This window comes from Rhynchophorus ferrugineus, unplaced genomic scaffold (assembly GCF_030347505.1).
Source record: "Rhynchophorus ferrugineus isolate W39M unplaced genomic scaffold, kcgeb_rfMv2 rfM1, whole genome shotgun sequence".
Classification (NCBI taxonomy): Eukaryota; Metazoa; Arthropoda; class Insecta; order Coleoptera; family Curculionidae; genus Rhynchophorus; species Rhynchophorus ferrugineus.
The window spans coordinates 63789639-63805684 of NW_027472580.1; the positions used below are offsets into that span (position 1 = coordinate 63789639).

General features: G+C 35.1%; 4 protein-coding genes and 1 long non-coding RNA gene across 5 annotated transcripts in view; 3 read left to right on the plus strand and 2 right to left on the minus strand.

The window, feature by feature from the left end:
* Window positions 1–16046, plus strand: part of LOC143205223 (uncharacterized) — a 110672-nt gene that overhangs the window by 44071 nt on the left and 50555 nt on the right. The gene's annotated exons all lie outside the window — the stretch shown is intronic.
* Window positions 5017–5593, plus strand: LOC143201965 (uncharacterized). Its single transcript, XM_076413254.1, has 2 exons — window positions 5017–5266; window positions 5330–5593. Exons 1-2 carry the CDS (start codon window positions 5081–5083, stop codon window positions 5471–5473), a joined length of 330 nt encoding a protein of 109 aa, XP_076269369.1. The 5' UTR covers window positions 5017–5080; the 3' UTR covers window positions 5474–5593.
* Window positions 11085–13363, minus strand: Srp68 (Signal recognition particle 68). Its single transcript, XM_076413051.1, has 7 exons — window positions 13136–13363; window positions 12882–13062; window positions 12655–12823; window positions 12480–12602; window positions 12277–12427; window positions 12089–12226; window positions 11085–12033 (listed from the first exon to the last, which is right to left on the minus strand). Exons 1-7 carry the CDS (start codon window positions 13230–13232, stop codon window positions 11189–11191), a joined length of 1704 nt encoding a protein of 567 aa, XP_076269166.1. The 5' UTR covers window positions 13233–13363; the 3' UTR covers window positions 11085–11188.
* LOC143202249 (uncharacterized) lies at window positions 13368–14264 on the plus strand. Its single transcript, XR_013007109.1, has 2 exons — window positions 13368–13777; window positions 13829–14264. It is a non-coding gene; the product is annotated as an uncharacterized LOC143202249 (long non-coding RNA).
* Window positions 14255–15157, minus strand: LOC143201899 (elongation factor 1-beta'). Its single transcript, XM_076413131.1, has 2 exons — window positions 14987–15157; window positions 14255–14889 (listed from the first exon to the last, which is right to left on the minus strand). Exons 1-2 carry the CDS (start codon window positions 15064–15066, stop codon window positions 14313–14315), a joined length of 657 nt encoding a protein of 218 aa, XP_076269246.1. The 5' UTR covers window positions 15067–15157; the 3' UTR covers window positions 14255–14312.

Genomic DNA, 16046 nt, shown 5'->3' on the forward strand with positions numbered 1-16046 from the left:
TTATTTTTAAATATACTTGTATTTAATTGAAGTTTATTTAATAAATTTATTTCAGAAAAAAAATGTTTTTTAATTAAATTTCATTGATCAATTAAACATGACATCAAGGCTATCACGTGCCAAACATTACTAATGAGCCAATGAAATGTCTTCATAGTAAAATATATTTCATTCAGGTGCCTATAATGGAGATTTAAATTGACCAATCAAATTACTTGAATGGCCCATTATGGTGCCCTCTGGATATTGGGCAAAACAAATTTATGAATGAAACTAGTAGAACCAAAAATAGTACGTAAAAGTACACGACTGAAACAGATGATAGTAAATAGTAACAAAATTAGTCGGACCGAAAATAGCGAATGAAAACAATCGACTGAAACAGTGACTAGTAAGAAGTTGTAAAATTAGAACCAAAAATAGCGACTGAAACAGTCGATAGTAAAAAGTAGGCAATTACTAAACAGTCGATAGTCGAATTCAGTCGATAGTTACCAACACTAGGTAGTGCTGTGGAAGTGGTCCTGTTACAAGGGTTAGAGAAAAGAAAAAAGAGCGAGGCGTTTTTTTTCTTATTCTATGATGACCAGCTAGAACTAAATGGTCTTTTGCGGATATCTCTTCAGGTTCAGGATAGTGAGTGTTTCGCGGGCGACAGAGATCCTGGTTTACGAGTGGGATTGTCGTAGTTGGTTTACTTCTGAGATTTGTGGATGAATAGGGATTTAATCAAGGTGTTGTCGTGTTCTAAGGCGCATATGGAGAACCTTACACTGAGCATGTTCGTGAAGTTCTTCTCAAACGGGATGCCTGATTCGAGGTGAGTGTTGACGTTCCTCATAAAACATGGGGCATTGAGTAACGTGCGGGCTTTTTGGGTTGGAACACTTGTAGTAGTTCAAGTTGTCTCTCAGAGACATATCTGTACCACATCTGGGCTCCGAAGAGGCAGACTGGACGGACTAGCATTTTGTACAGAATCGCTTTCTGGGCGATTGGGAGTTTACTTTCTCTGCAGAGGAGTGGAAATAGTAGGCTGTAGACACCATTGCCTTTGCAAGTCGCGTGCTGTATTTGGGCTGACCACTGGAATCTGCGCTCGAACTGAAGAACGAGGTATGAAACTTTCCGGAGCCATCGGATACGGACTTTAACAATTTGGAGGCGATAGGCGCGGAACTCCTTCTTGAGGTGGAACAGAATAGCCTGTGTTTTGCTCGGGTTTATCAGCAGCCACCAGAATTTGTACCACGCAATCGCGTGGCTCTGCTGGACTTGGAGTCTGTCGCGAATAGCGTCAGGACTATAACCGATTGTGAAAAAAGCAGTGTATAAAATGCTGTGTGGGAATGTTTGTGTATAAAATGTTGTGTGGGAATGTTTGTGGAGTGGGAAATCAGCCATATAGAGGTTGAATAGGGCTGGGGCTAGTGGAGCACCTTGAGGGACTCCTGCGGAAATCTGTTTACGAGTCACCTAGTTTGCGTCACCGATCCTCACTTGAAAGGACCTACCGTCCATGTATGAATCTATTAGGGAGATTAGGTCATTCGGTAGACAAAGCTGTTTTGCTTTGAAAATTAGACCGTGGTGCCATACTTAAAAGCTTTGGAGACATCTAAAAAGATGGCTCCAGTTTTTCGACCTTTTCTTTATGCCTGGTAGATTGTTACTGCGACGCGCAGCTTGAATGTTTGGCACGGAAACCAAATTATTCATTCGAGATTATGTGGTGTGCGTCCGTGAAGTTGTTAAGAGCGAAACTTTTTTTTTTCGTTTACTAGATTCACCAGCTAGAACCAAATGGTATTCGGCTGATGTCGCTTCAGGTTCGTGGTATGGTTGTTTTGCGGGCGACAGAGACCCTGGGTTACAATTGGGACCGTCGTAGTTTGTTTACTACCGGGATTTGTTGACGGTTAGGGATTTTATTAAGTTGTTGTCGTGTTCTAGGGTTCCTATGGAGAACCTCACACTGAGCATGTTTATGAAATTTTTCACAAACGGGATGCCTGATTCGAGGTGTGTGTTAACGTTCCTCATAAACCATGGGACTCTGAGCAACGCACGGACTTTTTTGGATTGGAACACTTGTAGTACTTCAAGTAGTCTCTCCGAGACATACCTGTACCACGCCTGTGCTCCATTGTGTCAGATCGGACCCATTGAGAAGAGCGAAACGTCGCCGTGGTGGTCTTTTAAACCGCATGGTACCGTTCTACCAGGGTAGGGGTAGGGTAAAGGGTCCTAGCGGTCCCTACATATTACTTGCTTTAATCGCTACCCTATAAGCCGCGAAGGGATCTGATTGCCTCACTTCGTTTCTATGGTACGTTTATTTATTTATTTTAAACGCTATTTTCAGTATGGCTGACATAAGGAATAGTCAATTTAGAGATTAAATTATTACTTCATTAGTATATATAAGTCGGTAGTACAGTTAAAAAACCCAAACCGATCGGATTAGATATCAAAGACATTTTTTATCGTTACTGCATATTTTGTTGTTGTAAGTTTGAATTTTCTGAATGCAAATCTATTAAAAGAGGATTAAGGTGTAAAATTTATTGCCCAAGTAAGAACAAATATGTTAAAGTGTTAACATGTCAAATACTTTGAGGGGTTCATTTCGTTAAAGAATGTTGGATATATAAATAATTGGGTGGATGCGCCTACATCTAACGCCCTCTGTCGGTGTAAAAAAATATAAAGATAAAGAACAACGCGTGCACAGTGATTTATAGTGATTATTTGAAGTAGTGTTTAGTGTGTAAACGACGCAAAGTAGAATCCATGAGGCGAACAAGGTAATACAAAGGAATATTATTAAAACACTATTGTTTTAGATCAATCGCCACAAGGGCAGTTTGATTATTAATTAGTAATTAGCCATTAACACGAAAATAACATAATGTAAACAAACATCGGCGCGTACCCAAGCCACAAAATGGCGCCGAAATGGATGAAACGTAAACAAAGGATGCAGGTATGAATTTAAAACATTTTAATTACACTGCAGCAAGAAAAGGGAACTTTCTTTAAATTCTGAAAAAGAAAGGTTGAATAAAAATTCGGCGGGGCGAATTAGTTCTAGGTAATAGGCGACGCAAATTGATTGTCCACCCCTGAGCACAATGGCACAGGACCGGATCTGGTAAAATATTTTTTTTTAATTTTTTTTTACAAGCGACAACGTTTTCAAGTGCGACAGACGTACTTTCTATTTATTATAGGGAGTAGATAAATTTGAAAATTATATTTTTCTGGTTCATCTGTTTTTTTTCCACAAGGGTTCTGTTGCAAATCGATAAACATGACAATGAGGTACACCATCAAGTCGGCATGATGTGGAACAGCGAATTAGCTGTCTACATAGAGAGCAATAACCTGTGATACAACAACTCGCAACTGGTAGGCCACAGACATGGTGAACTACACAAGTTCGCTATAGTGAAAGACAACACCAGGTATATCAACAAGATTGACGCCACTTAGAAGTCCTGCACGATGAGAGACAGGAAGGGGTACATCAACAGGATGGGTGCCAACTAGGCCTGCATCATGAGAGACAGTACGAGGTACACCAATAAGAGGGGTGCCACTGGAAGTTCACCATGAGTTCGCAGACTTAGTATCAGGTATGTAAACAAGATCGACGTCAATCTGGGGAGCCATGACAAACGATCCGACAACCTGGGGTCCGCAATCAAAACGATGCCTCTTCGAGGGGCCCGCAACATGCATGCCTCCTACCTGACGCGCGTGGAACCAGCGTGCCTTCTACCTGGGGTCCGCAATCACCGTGCAGGCTATTCAAGGGCCCTGCAACCTGCTTGCCGTCTACCTGACGGTCGCACAACAGGTGTGACGTCAACTCGAGAAATCCACGACGAGCCGCCCACTAACCTGGGGGCCACAACGAGTGTTCCTTCCAAATGGAAGGTCCACAATGATCTGCCCACCAACCTGAGGGGGTCCACAACGAGCCGCCCACCAACCTGGGGGCCACAACGAGCGTTCCTTCAACATGAAAGGTCCACAATGAGCTGCCCACCAACCTGAGGGGGTCCACAACGAGCCGCTCACCAATCTGGGGGCCACAACGAGCGTTCCTTCAACAGGGAAGGTCCACAATGATCTGCCCACCAACCTGAGGGGGTCCACAACGAGCCGCCCACCAACCTGGGGGCCACAACGAGCGTTCCTTCAACATGGAAGGTCCACAACGAGCCGCCCACCAGCCTGAGGTCCACAACGAGCGTTTCTCTTACCGAGAAGGTCCACAACGAGCGTTCCTTCAACCTAGAAGGTCCACAACGAGCTGCCCACCAACCTGAGGGGGTCTACAACGAGCCGCCCACCAACCTGGGGGCCACAACGAGCGTTTCTCTTACCGAGAAGGTCCACAACGAGCGTTCCTTCAACCTAGAAGGTCCACAACGAGCAGCCCACCAACCTGGGGGGGGTCCACAACGAGCTGGCCGTCAGAGGGGGCCACAACGAGCGTTCCGTCAACCAGGAACGTCCACAATGAGCGTCCCACCAACCTGGTAGCCACAACGGGCAGTCCATTAAAAAGGGGCCACGCAGCAGACGTGCAGCCAACCAAGGGGGCCACACGTACGAACCACCAACCTTGTGGAGCCATTGCAGACCAGCTGCCCAACCAAGAGACCACTACAGAATCACCAAACAGGGGCCAGCCAATCGGCCAACATCATCAGATATGTTCCATGAAGGTCTACAACAAGACTACCTGCAAGAGGCAGGTCAACCAACCTGTTGCCACCACGAGTGACTTTCCCTGAACGTCTACAACAAAGCTGCCTGCACGAGGGGGGGTCAACCAGCCTATTGCCACCACGAGTGACGTTCCATGAACGTCTACAACCAGACTGCCAGCGCAAGGGGGGCCAACCAACCGATGGCCATCGCAAGCGACGTTTCTATGAACGTCTACAACAAGGCTGCTAGCAAAATGGGGCCAACCAACCGGTGGCCATCGCAAGCGACGTTTCTATGAACGTCTACAGCCAGGTCTCCACTACGGACGACAATAGCAGTCACGACATTCGCACGAATGTCGGCAGCCAGTCCTCCATCACAGGGGATGCATGCAGTCAGACGAACAAGAAGTTTGTCCGCCATCAGGCCTTCACCATGGCCGACAGCAGCAATTGCAGCAACCAGATTGAGGTCTACAGTCAGACCACCATCACAGAGGCATCCGCAACCAATACAGATAGTATATCAGGCCACAATTACAGTGAGTATTAACATCTAGGTTGACAAGACGAACATCTACAGAACCGACAAGCAGACACTCCAGCGCGAACACGCACAGCCAAGCGAACCAGTTGAATATCTGCAGTCAGGCCACCAACATGGGGCCAGCATCATTCATTACAACCAGATGAATGTCTGCAGTCAGGCTACCAACACGGGGCCAACAACACGCACGGCAATCAGATAGACATTTGAAATCAGAGCACTATTAGAGTGAGTATTAACTTCCAGGCCGACAAGATAGTTGTCTATAATTAGACCACTAACATCGAGAACAGCAGCAACAGCCATGCCAACCTAATGGGCGTTTGCAATCAGACTGCCATCATTAGGGGGAACCCAGTAGCTGTCGCCAACTAGACAACTGGCCACAAACAGGTTGCCATGTTGACAAATAAGTGTCTAAAAGGGGTACACCAAAATGTATGTTAACCACCAGGTGGGAATAAGGTAAAAGTCAACAAACCAGCTATCAAGATTATGAAGAATAGTAGACAAACCGCTAGCAAAGTGGTTGTCAACAAACGAGCCATCAAGATGAAGTACTATTAACAACATTTCAGTAAATATACAGCCTATAAGGTTTATATCAAAGTAGTGATGAAAGTAGTAATTAAGCAGTATCAAAATTAGTAAACAAAACCTCAATAAATACACATGCTGGCAATATGGTGGATATCATCAAACAGCCAAGCACAATAAAAGTCGCAATCTTAGAAAATCAAGTAGTAATCAAACAGTAACAAAAATAGTAAACAAAACCTTTAGGATTACACATGTTGCCAATATGGCGAATATCATTACACAGGCTATCAATAAGCAAAAATTCAACAAACGAGCCACCACAATGTGGATATAAACAAACAGGCTGTTCAGAAACAAAATCAAGTAGTTACAAAGTCAATCATGTAGTCAGTAAAAGACGTCAGCAATGGCCAGGTTTTAGAAACAAGTCAGTAGCAAGCACAAGCATTAAGTATTACCAGTACACAAGATTGATACAAGTAAGATAGACATCCTATTAATGTGCACAAAATTAGTAAGGTGAGAGAATACTAGAAATCATTGGTTTAGTAGTATAAGTAGTAAATCCACATGATTTTGGATTAAAACTAATTAGTATTTTGTTTCGAGTACATTATTATAGAAAAGCAGATAGAGATTAGGAAATAACACATCGGCTGTTATGCAAAAGTTACATGGACACAAGAAAAGAAGGAACCAGCAGCATTCACAGAAGCAGACCATTGGAAGAATATTTTTGAAGATCACTCACGGTAAACAGCAAATTAATCCACAGTAAACTTTGTAAGATGCACATAGGGGTAAAGTAACCATTGTTATTAAATCAGCCAAAATTAGTATATAATAACAAAAAAATTAGGAATCGAGATATTTTTAGCATCCAAGATTACTATTTTAAATTCCATGTTAAAATTAGAAACAATAGACTAGTTATTTTATACAAGATCTAAATAATTTGCAATCAACAAATATACCAATTATGACAATTCAATTTAAATACAAACATAATTCATTAAAATACATAATTAATAGGATAATCTGATTGGTCGCTAAATAATTTCAGAAAAATTAGGTAATAAAGTTATAGGATAAATTATGTTAAGTAATAATGTTGCTATATTTCAAGTTAAATGTAAATTTCATTTTGTTTAAATTTAATTAATAGAAGCTCAATTGTAGCATAATGATAATATTTCCTATAAACACTACGTATTTTTTGGGTAATATCAATACATTTTAATTAGTATAATACATTCTGAGAATTTTAAAATAAACGTTCAAAGAACAGATTTTAACCCTCAGACGAAGGAAATGTTATAAAGTGCAAGATTATAAAATTTTCAGACATTGTACTGCTGTAATAAAAATTCTTGACAATATTTTGAAGTTGATTAATTTTAATTCAAAATTAGGGTTGACAACAGATCATATCAATGTGTTTGAATAAATGGATACAAATAAAGGCTTCAAATAGATAGTTTAGTTCAGAAAATTTTTAATATTTTGATCAGCAATGGTATAGTTTATATTTTGTTACAAATATATAAAATAGCAAATGATTAAAATAAAATATTTTCTTTAAAGCAATATACCCACATTTCATTTGTCAAATTATCTATAAATTAATTAAATAAGTTAAATAATTGAGAATTAAACAAAACAAAAAGTTTTATAACTTGAATTCATCTAATGTAAGCTAATCCAAATTCTTTTAATTTTGGGTGATTTCCTGGAATGGAATATTATATAATTAACATAAAAAAAAAGATAGCAGAACAACCTTCTTAAATCTAATGAATGTGCCAATTGTAGTTGCATGAATTTTGTATTTAGATATGGCTTGAGATTATTATCAATTTAGAGGTTGTATTTCTGAAAGATCTGATGCATGATTTTAACCTGAATTAACAACTTTTCTGTTCGAGAAATCACCTACTTTCGTCAATAATTCTCTAGACATGGATATAATCATAGGTAAACGCTTATACTAAGGACATAAGTTAAAATTTTGGAATTGTAAATTCAAAAGTTGTAGTATATATATATACATTCTCTATATATACATACATTCAATATGATTCTGTAACATTTATGATTAAAATGAAGGCAACATAACAACTTACAAAACTTTTGTTAAAAGGCAGCAACTAATCAGAGAATAAATTAACTTTTAAACGCAAATACAATGATGTATGTGTTTTAATGAATACATGGAATATAAAATAAATCTATTAAGAACATAGTGATGAAGAACAATAGTCATATTAAATCAGACCAGTAAATAAGCAGATATATACAATTAACAGGCAAATAAATGATCAAAATAAAAATCAAGTAATGAAATACATGAATAAGAATAGGGTGAAAGTAAAATACTACAAAGGTTTGCAGAACAACAATAAGTATAAACAGTTTATAGTTGGGTAAAGTAAATAATAAGTATACAGCAAACATGAGTTTGATTGTTCAGTTGAGGTGAACATTGAAAAAGATAATATTGTAGTTGTTGGATAGTTTCATTGGTTATAAAGTTTCAAAATGTTATAAAATATTGCAGTAAATGCAATTAAAATAAATTTAGTTGGAAAACAAAAAAAAACGAAGCAAGAAATTTTGGGGATCAACGTAGAACTTGAGAATATAAAGGTGCAAAGTTATTAAACAGTGTGTAAATTGGCAAAGTAATTATTTCAAGTAAATAGTTTAGACTATTATTGGATGTAAAATTCTAAATATCAAACGCAAAAGGATATAAATTATAAGGTTCGTTAGAAAGTAGCAGAAGAAGAAGCACATAATGCACCAGGCCATTCAAAGAAGTTAAAATGGAGTCTGGCAGTTGAACCTCACCAAAGGCATCTGCAGTTCAGCCAAAAAGTATAAAATTGACTTCACAGAAGTTATAAAACAAACTGCATGGAAGCTATAAAATGAAGCAATGAAGGAAAAAATCATCCAGGTAAGACATTTTAATAGATCATGTAGTAAAGACTATGTTTCCATTATAGAAAGACCAAAGCCACCAACTACAATGTTCAAGAGCAGCTGGAGTGAAGCCTTGCGAGGACGCTGCGAAGTCAGGATGGCCGAGTGTTGGATATATAAATAATTGGGTGGATGCGCCTACATCTAACGCCCTCTGTCTGTGTATATATGGCATAGTTGATATTAAAGTAGTTTCCTGTAAATTATAATAAACGCTACGGCGCATGCTTGCACTAATGTCACCCGGGCAGGATGAAGATCCCGCCATCTTGATGCATTCTGTGTTGGGGTTTTGACCGAAATGTTTGTCGAAATAAATAGAGAGAGACTCAGTTGAATCCAGTGTTTTAATTGCCCAACACCTTCACCAAATCGATTCTACACAATCGGTTCTAACAAGAAATAAAAAGTGTCTTTACCAAACAAATATATTGACTTAGGGCTGCTTAACCAAGATAGTTTTTTTTTTGATCTAGCTCATGGATTCAGAAATATACATCCTTGGCTAGTATGTTTTAGAAATAATTTGAGGCGTTCAACATAATTTTTTTTTTCACCTCATTGGCCTTTAGTAAATTGTGAAGATGATGAATATGAGTGCTCTTTAAATAATTTACATTCTATACTAACGGAGGATAACTTGAATTCCACATATTCCTATATGAATAAACGAGTCAAGGCAATATCTTATGCCTCAGAAAATTGCCAAAGTTTATTATACTGCCAGTAGGTCTCTTTATTTTAAACCATTTTATTTTATCCTGCGATATTGCCACGCTGGTAATATAACATATTTTTGTCAAATATCTTTAAAAAATGTAAATTTAAAACCTTTTAATTGTACACTACATAATGATTTTCCAGATAGAATATTACAAATAAGATGTACTATATATTTTTGGGTAAACTCATAATCATCTCTAATAGATTAAACTGATGGCACCAAACAAATATAGAAAAGGGGAAACTGAAGCACCGAAGAAGTAATTTTGAATTGTAATTTCAAGTTATTTGATTTTCATTTTATATACATAATATTTATATTTTATGGATATATTTATTTCACAGATTATATTTATTGCATTCGTTGAATTAATACATTTATTTTAGAAAATAAATTGTTTTTTGTGTGCTGATCTAATTTTTAATAATTTATGAGCAACGGGCTGTGATATATAAGATTTCAGAAAACTACAGAAGTTTAACGGCGTTAAAAAGTAGGGTTGTAAATTGATATGGACGATATCATCGAACCCAACAGTAACTTTTTGTAAATACATTGCCACTTGGTTAGCTTAACATCATGTTAGACAAAAGCAAAACACAATAGAACCAAAATAAAACAACTATACTGGTTAGTCCGAAGATACTCTCAACTTGATCTAAAATCAAAGAGGTTGATTTATAAGACAATCATAATGTAAATTTGGACCTATAGGGTGCAAATATGGGGTTGCACTAAGAATTCAAATCAACTAGTCATCCAACGCGAACTTACATAAAGTATATACCTTTAGTGTAAACTATAACTTAAGTTATTATAATTATATAATTGAAGAATACATAAATAGAGAATGCATTAATTTCTCGCACTCGTCTTGCTTGTGAATGAATTCAACTACAAATGAAATTTAGTAATAAATTAATTAATAGTTAAGATTGTACTAAGCTTATCTAATACAGGTTATCATAAAAAAAATTGGTGAGCTTCGGGCAGGTTGACGTCGTTTTACATAAATAAATTATACCTGTTAATATGTTTACTCTCAATGCTATTAATTTATTTTAATAGACAACTATTTTGTTGATGGTAACTCGGCACTAGCTTCCCATGAATGTATATTTTCCATATATGTTATTTTGAATAGATTATAGATATTCGTTAAATAATATTCCTCTTAAGGTGGGTTTCTAAAATTGACTTAATAAAAACTAAGTTGAATAATAGGGTATTTTAAAAAAGGATTAAAAAAGGAAAAATCTTATTTATCAGGACATGCACCTTAATCGTGTAATTTACCATAAAAATTTGACATCAATAATTAAATAATAAGAAATAAGTTAAGTAGCAAGACAGCTGCCAACGTTAATTTATTCATATTAGATACTGTGCCATATATTGGTAAAAAGCTAAGATAGTACAACACAAAATATATAAATATATGTTTAAGCAAATATAAGCACAAAATATACAGACGCAACGTTTTATGAATATAAGTGTCTTTCGACACTCGAAAAATCGAGGAATTATTAGTTAAATGCTATATAAAATAATTCATCATTAACAATTCAAGTCATGTAAATATTTATTTCTCCTGATCCAATTATATAAATTAAAAAGTAAAACATCAATGATTTTTATAATGCTACATTTATGCTAATATGGGCTTGTTTACTTCTTAGAGCCCCAACCCCATAATCCTTTAACAAATCCAGATATGCCAGCTGTTTGTTTAGTTTTTGATTGACCTTCTAACTTGTCAGATAAATCGGGGAATTGTACTAAATTTAATGCTAAATCATAGAAAAGAGGCTTGGCAGGTATTGGATTCATATTGGGTGGTAAAGATACCAAATTTGGATTTTTTGTAAGTAATTGTGGCTCCTCTCTAAATTCATCAAGCCGTTCAATAAGAGGTTTCTTAGATTTGAATATTTTTTGTGGCACAGTAGGCACAGTTTGATCTTCTTGGTTCTCTAGGACAAAATTAGCTTGTGCAGTTGTTATTTCAATTTCGTAGTTCTCAACAATTGTCTTCAAAAACTGTTTCAATTCAGATTGATAATGGTCTATATTAAGTTCTTTAGTAACTCTTCCAGAAGCATCATATAATACCGCGGCTTCTTTCCATCTTTTAGCACTAGCATGAGTTTTTGCCAAATAGTACATACGCAAAGATTTATAAGCTTTCAATTGATCTTCAAAATATTTTTTTGAAGCAGAGTTTTCTTTAATTGAATCATTTTGTGAAAGTTCATGGGTTTGTTGTATATTAATGTCAAGTAACCGAACACAATCTTGAGATTTTCTGGTTTGTTGAATTAATAATAGATTTCTTTGAGAAGTTTTCTCAATCCTGATGGACAGTAAATAAGCTAACAATAAAAGATCTTGTTTCTCTGATCGTGCACTTTCCCTCGTTAGTGAAATTACATCACGTAAATCTATAAACAAATTTTCCAAAATTTTAATCTTAGCTTGATTATCTTCAGCATTCCCTAACGATTCATTCAACCCTGAAATAGAGTTAATTATTAGTTTGAATAAAATTACTATCTAATTAGTATCGACCTTCAATGCTTAATAAAAAGAGCCTTACTCTTTCAATTCTTACAGGGATTTTTAAATCAAACCAAGTAATCTCATGTAAAATTGCAGCTGTCTCTTCTTTAGACTGTGATACCAGGGCATCAAATGTTTCTAGGACACCTGCAAATATAAAATATTTTAGATAATGAAGCGAAGTATGTTTTCCTTACCTTGGCTTCGTAACTCTAATAAGTCAACAGCTTTATCATCTCCAATGTTATAAGCACAATATCTTAAACTTGGCGCAATTTCTTCCAATCTTTGTTTATAGGGCAACTGATCATCATCATTTAATGTAGATGCTATTTTTTCATATATAACCTAATAATTATATAATATAATATTTGATTATATTACTTTTAAAAATACTAACTTGAGCTTTTTTAAAATTTTCAGTAGCTTTTAGCCATAATTGCAACTCAAATTGTAATGATCCGTGGATCCACGCAACATATGCTTGAGCTTCTAGGCAGGTCCTTGCATCACATCTTTCTTGCTATATATTTTGAAATACTAGTGTTTAATATAACTAAACTTTTATAACATACTTTACATAATTCATCTAACTGTAATGCATAAATACAAGCTTTTCGCAGTTTTTGAATTAAATGAAACTTTTTTCTTGGTTCTGTATTTGCTTCTTGACGTAACTGCATGGCATATGCCCAGCATCTCTCAGCTAATATTAATGGAATATGGAGATACCTCTCATCTGCTCTATAAAACAATATTATATATTTTCAAGATATTGCTTTTAATTACATTGCATTCTTACTTTGGATTATTTATATGACTTTCTGTTACATCTCTTTTTTTAAAGTGTCTTCTATCACCTTGTGGTATTTTTAAAACCTTTCGAAGGCGACTTAAACGTCTTGAGCAATAACCTCTGTATCTTTGATAGTCCCCATGCCTTAGGCCATGTTGTTGTTGTGATTCTTTAATAAGTGTTAAAACTAAAAGAGTAAAATACGAGCTTTACATTTTACGCTTCACATATAACATTTCTTTAACAGATGGAAATTATACCTTTCAACGTAAACTGTTTTAATGGTTCTGGTTCCGGCTTAATCTTTCGAGTTTCGTCTTCTTCGGGAATCTTTGAATTCAAAGTTTTTTCACTCATTCTAAACCTTTTATTGATTTAAAATAATATTTTCTAATTTGAGTAGATAAAAACTTTACCAGGCCTAATATCTCAATTTTAATTGTCACTTTAAAGAGTTGACGTGTGTGCATAGAGTGCTGCCTATACATAGCAAGATTACTTTAAAGCAGAATATAGGTTATAAAATATTTTTTTTTTAGCTATTTATTTCTATTTTTGACCATAGAAAAATTTGTGAGTTAACCTCTTTATGTAGGTACAAAGTAAAATTTGCCATTATGAATAAATGTAAACAGTTAGATACACACAAAAAAATTGTTAGGAATACTGAATTATGGCAAGCAAGAAAAGTAAATGACGTAGGTGTTTCCTCAAGTAGGTTTTTGCAAAAAACTGAAATTACACCTGATGTCCATACAAAATCAGCCTATAACAAAGAATTTCATACACCAGAAATGCAAAGTACACTTAAAATATCAAAAAGTGTTGACAGTGTTACTAAACCAAGAAATACGCTCGGTGTATCTGCTGTAAATAAAAACGAACTGGCTTCTGAAGAAAAGGTAGCCTAGATTATCTTCAATTATGAGATTTATATTTCTTGTATATTGTAGGTGTCAAAAAAAGTAAATTTTCCATATGGGCAATTTGTTTTCAAAGATTTAATACCCCTTTGTTCAGAGGGAACTAAATCAGTTCCTTTAATTGTAAATAGGGGTCCTGTTTTACAAAAAGACCCAGAACCAAAATTAAATAACTTTATAGATAATGAAGTAAAAGAAGGAAATAAGCAGTTTTATTTAGCTAGGAGTCCTAAAGAGAGTTGTAATAAATTTGTTTCTGTGACAAAACCATTGCATTTATACCAAATTCTGCAAATTAGTGATAGTGGTTGATTATTAGGTCAGCAAGCAAATTAATTTTAAACCTGTGCATATGTTTTATAAACTAAGATCTACATACAAAATTGTTGTAAATGAAAGTATTTTGCTGTCAGTCATATGTAATATTATGGTTGGTAATTTTAATCAATAAAAATATTCATATATACTTGTATTTATTTTATACTTTATGAACGAAAAAAGTGAACATTCTCATTTAAATTTTATTGAAGGCTGCTACATCAACAGATTGAACAAAATCTTCAAAATCTTGAATTTTTTCAGTAAGCTCATCAATTGAAACTTTAGCATCTTCAACAACACACATTATTTGCAACTTGTTAATTCCATAACCTACTGGTACCAGTTTCGAGGCCCCCCACACTAGTCCATCCATTTCAATAGTCCTCACATTTGTTTCCATTTCCTTCATATCAGTTTCATCATCCCATGGTTTGACGTCGAGAACAACACTGGATTTAGCAATTAATTCTGGTTTCTTTGATTTTTTCTCTGCGTAAGCTTTCAATCTTTCTTCACGGATCTTGGCAGCTTCAGCATCTTCTTCTTCGTCTGAAGCAAATAAATCAACATCTTCATCATCTTCATTATTACTAGCAGTTAGAGCTGTTGTTGTCATTCCAGCTTTAAGTGGAGAAGCCCCCACACTTTTGAGTTCTTCAGGTGAGAATGATTTTATGTGGTTATACCATCTTAAGGCGTGAGGCTGGTTCACTGATGGGGCTTTGGCTAGCTGGTTAAATGCGTCAATATCAGCTTTAGAAAGAACATATCTGAAAATGGAGGGTATATTTTACGTAGAAGGCTTACATATCGCATATCATTAAATAGCAATGTGTTTAAATAACCTATATTAATTAAAATACTTACCCACTTATGTAACTTTTATCTTCCAGGAATTTGTTAAGTTCGCTAACTCCCTTATCACTTTTAAGATCTCCAAAAGCCATTTTATAATAAAATTTTACCTTTAATCTATAAAAACGTGCTAGAACTCAAATCAACCAACCTCAAAGGAAGTAACATTTGACGGGAAAGGAATCGTCAAATGTCAGTTAAGCTTAGTTCACAAATTGTTTTCAGAAGTGATCTTCAGATTATTCCACATATCTAAATTGTTTTTCTCTTAACTTTGAATGAGTTATTATCAGGATAATTTCGTTGTATGCTTGAAAAAATCTATTCAATTATTATGAATTGAAGTGCATTTTAGTTTTTCGTGTTTTATATTTTTAAAATGTATAAAATAATAAATAAATAACACATTTTTTTAGTTATTTCAAATCTCATCACTAACTATATTAGAACAATCAACTAATATATTACTTAAAAACGCCAAGAAGTAACACATTTTCCCACCTTGCGTTTGTCATCTGTGGTGTATCAAGATAATAGTTCACAAGAATATTGCTACGTAATATCTGAATGTTCCTAATTTTTTCTAAATTACCAGTTTATTATTTTAGAAAATCAAATTTTGTAAATTATTTTTTCAAATTCCTTATAATTTTTGACTGATAGTTTTTTATTAAAACATATTATCGTGTAGGAGAAATGCATGTTGTCGTAACACATCATAACAATAAACTAAATTATTGATAATAAATATATAAACTATAATTCCATAAATATACCAATATATATGTAACATTTCAATTTATTTATTTATTTTTCAATTTTCAATTTTATTTTCAATTCATAATTTATTTTTTAACAATACAACTTAGATTTAAATTGTTTCGTTAGATTAACGATTTCTATCAGATTAATATTCATCCCCTATTTATACGCAAAGTGCTCTCTTTTGAACCACATTAACATGGAATGTATCCTTCCATCTGTCGGCAGAACAGCTGCTGATAAATTATATATGAAGCGGCAAAGTAAAATGTTTGCTAGCAATAGTAAGTATATGGATTATTTCCCATGA

Bases quoted from the DNA above. Each gene is read 5' to 3' on its own strand.
- LOC143201965 (XM_076413254.1), top strand. From the start codon at position 5,081: ATGTCGGCAGCCAGTCCTCCATCACAGGGGATGCATGCAGTCAGACGA. The intron at 5,267-5,329 runs GTGAGTATTAAC...CAGACACTCCAG, and splicing joins TATATCAGGCCACAATTACA to CGCGAACACGCACAGCCAAG.
- Srp68 (XM_076413051.1), bottom strand. From the start codon at position 13,232: ATGAGTGAAAAAACTTTGAATTCAAAGATTCCCGAAGAAGACGAAACT. The intron at 12,824-12,881 runs GTAAGAATGCAA...ATTGTTTTATAG, and splicing joins AGTCATATAAATAATCCAAA to AGCAGATGAGAGGTATCTCC. The intron at 12,428-12,479 runs GTTAGTATTTTT...TATAATTATTAG, and splicing joins AAAATTTTAAAAAAGCTCAA to GTTATATATGAAAAAATAGC.
- LOC143201899 (XM_076413131.1), bottom strand. From the start codon at position 15,066: ATGGCTTTTGGAGATCTTAAAAGTGATAAGGGAGTTAGCGAACTTAAC. The intron at 14,890-14,986 runs GTAAGTATTTTA...CTCCATTTTCAG, and splicing joins GATAAAAGTTACATAAGTGG to ATATGTTCTTTCTAAAGCTG.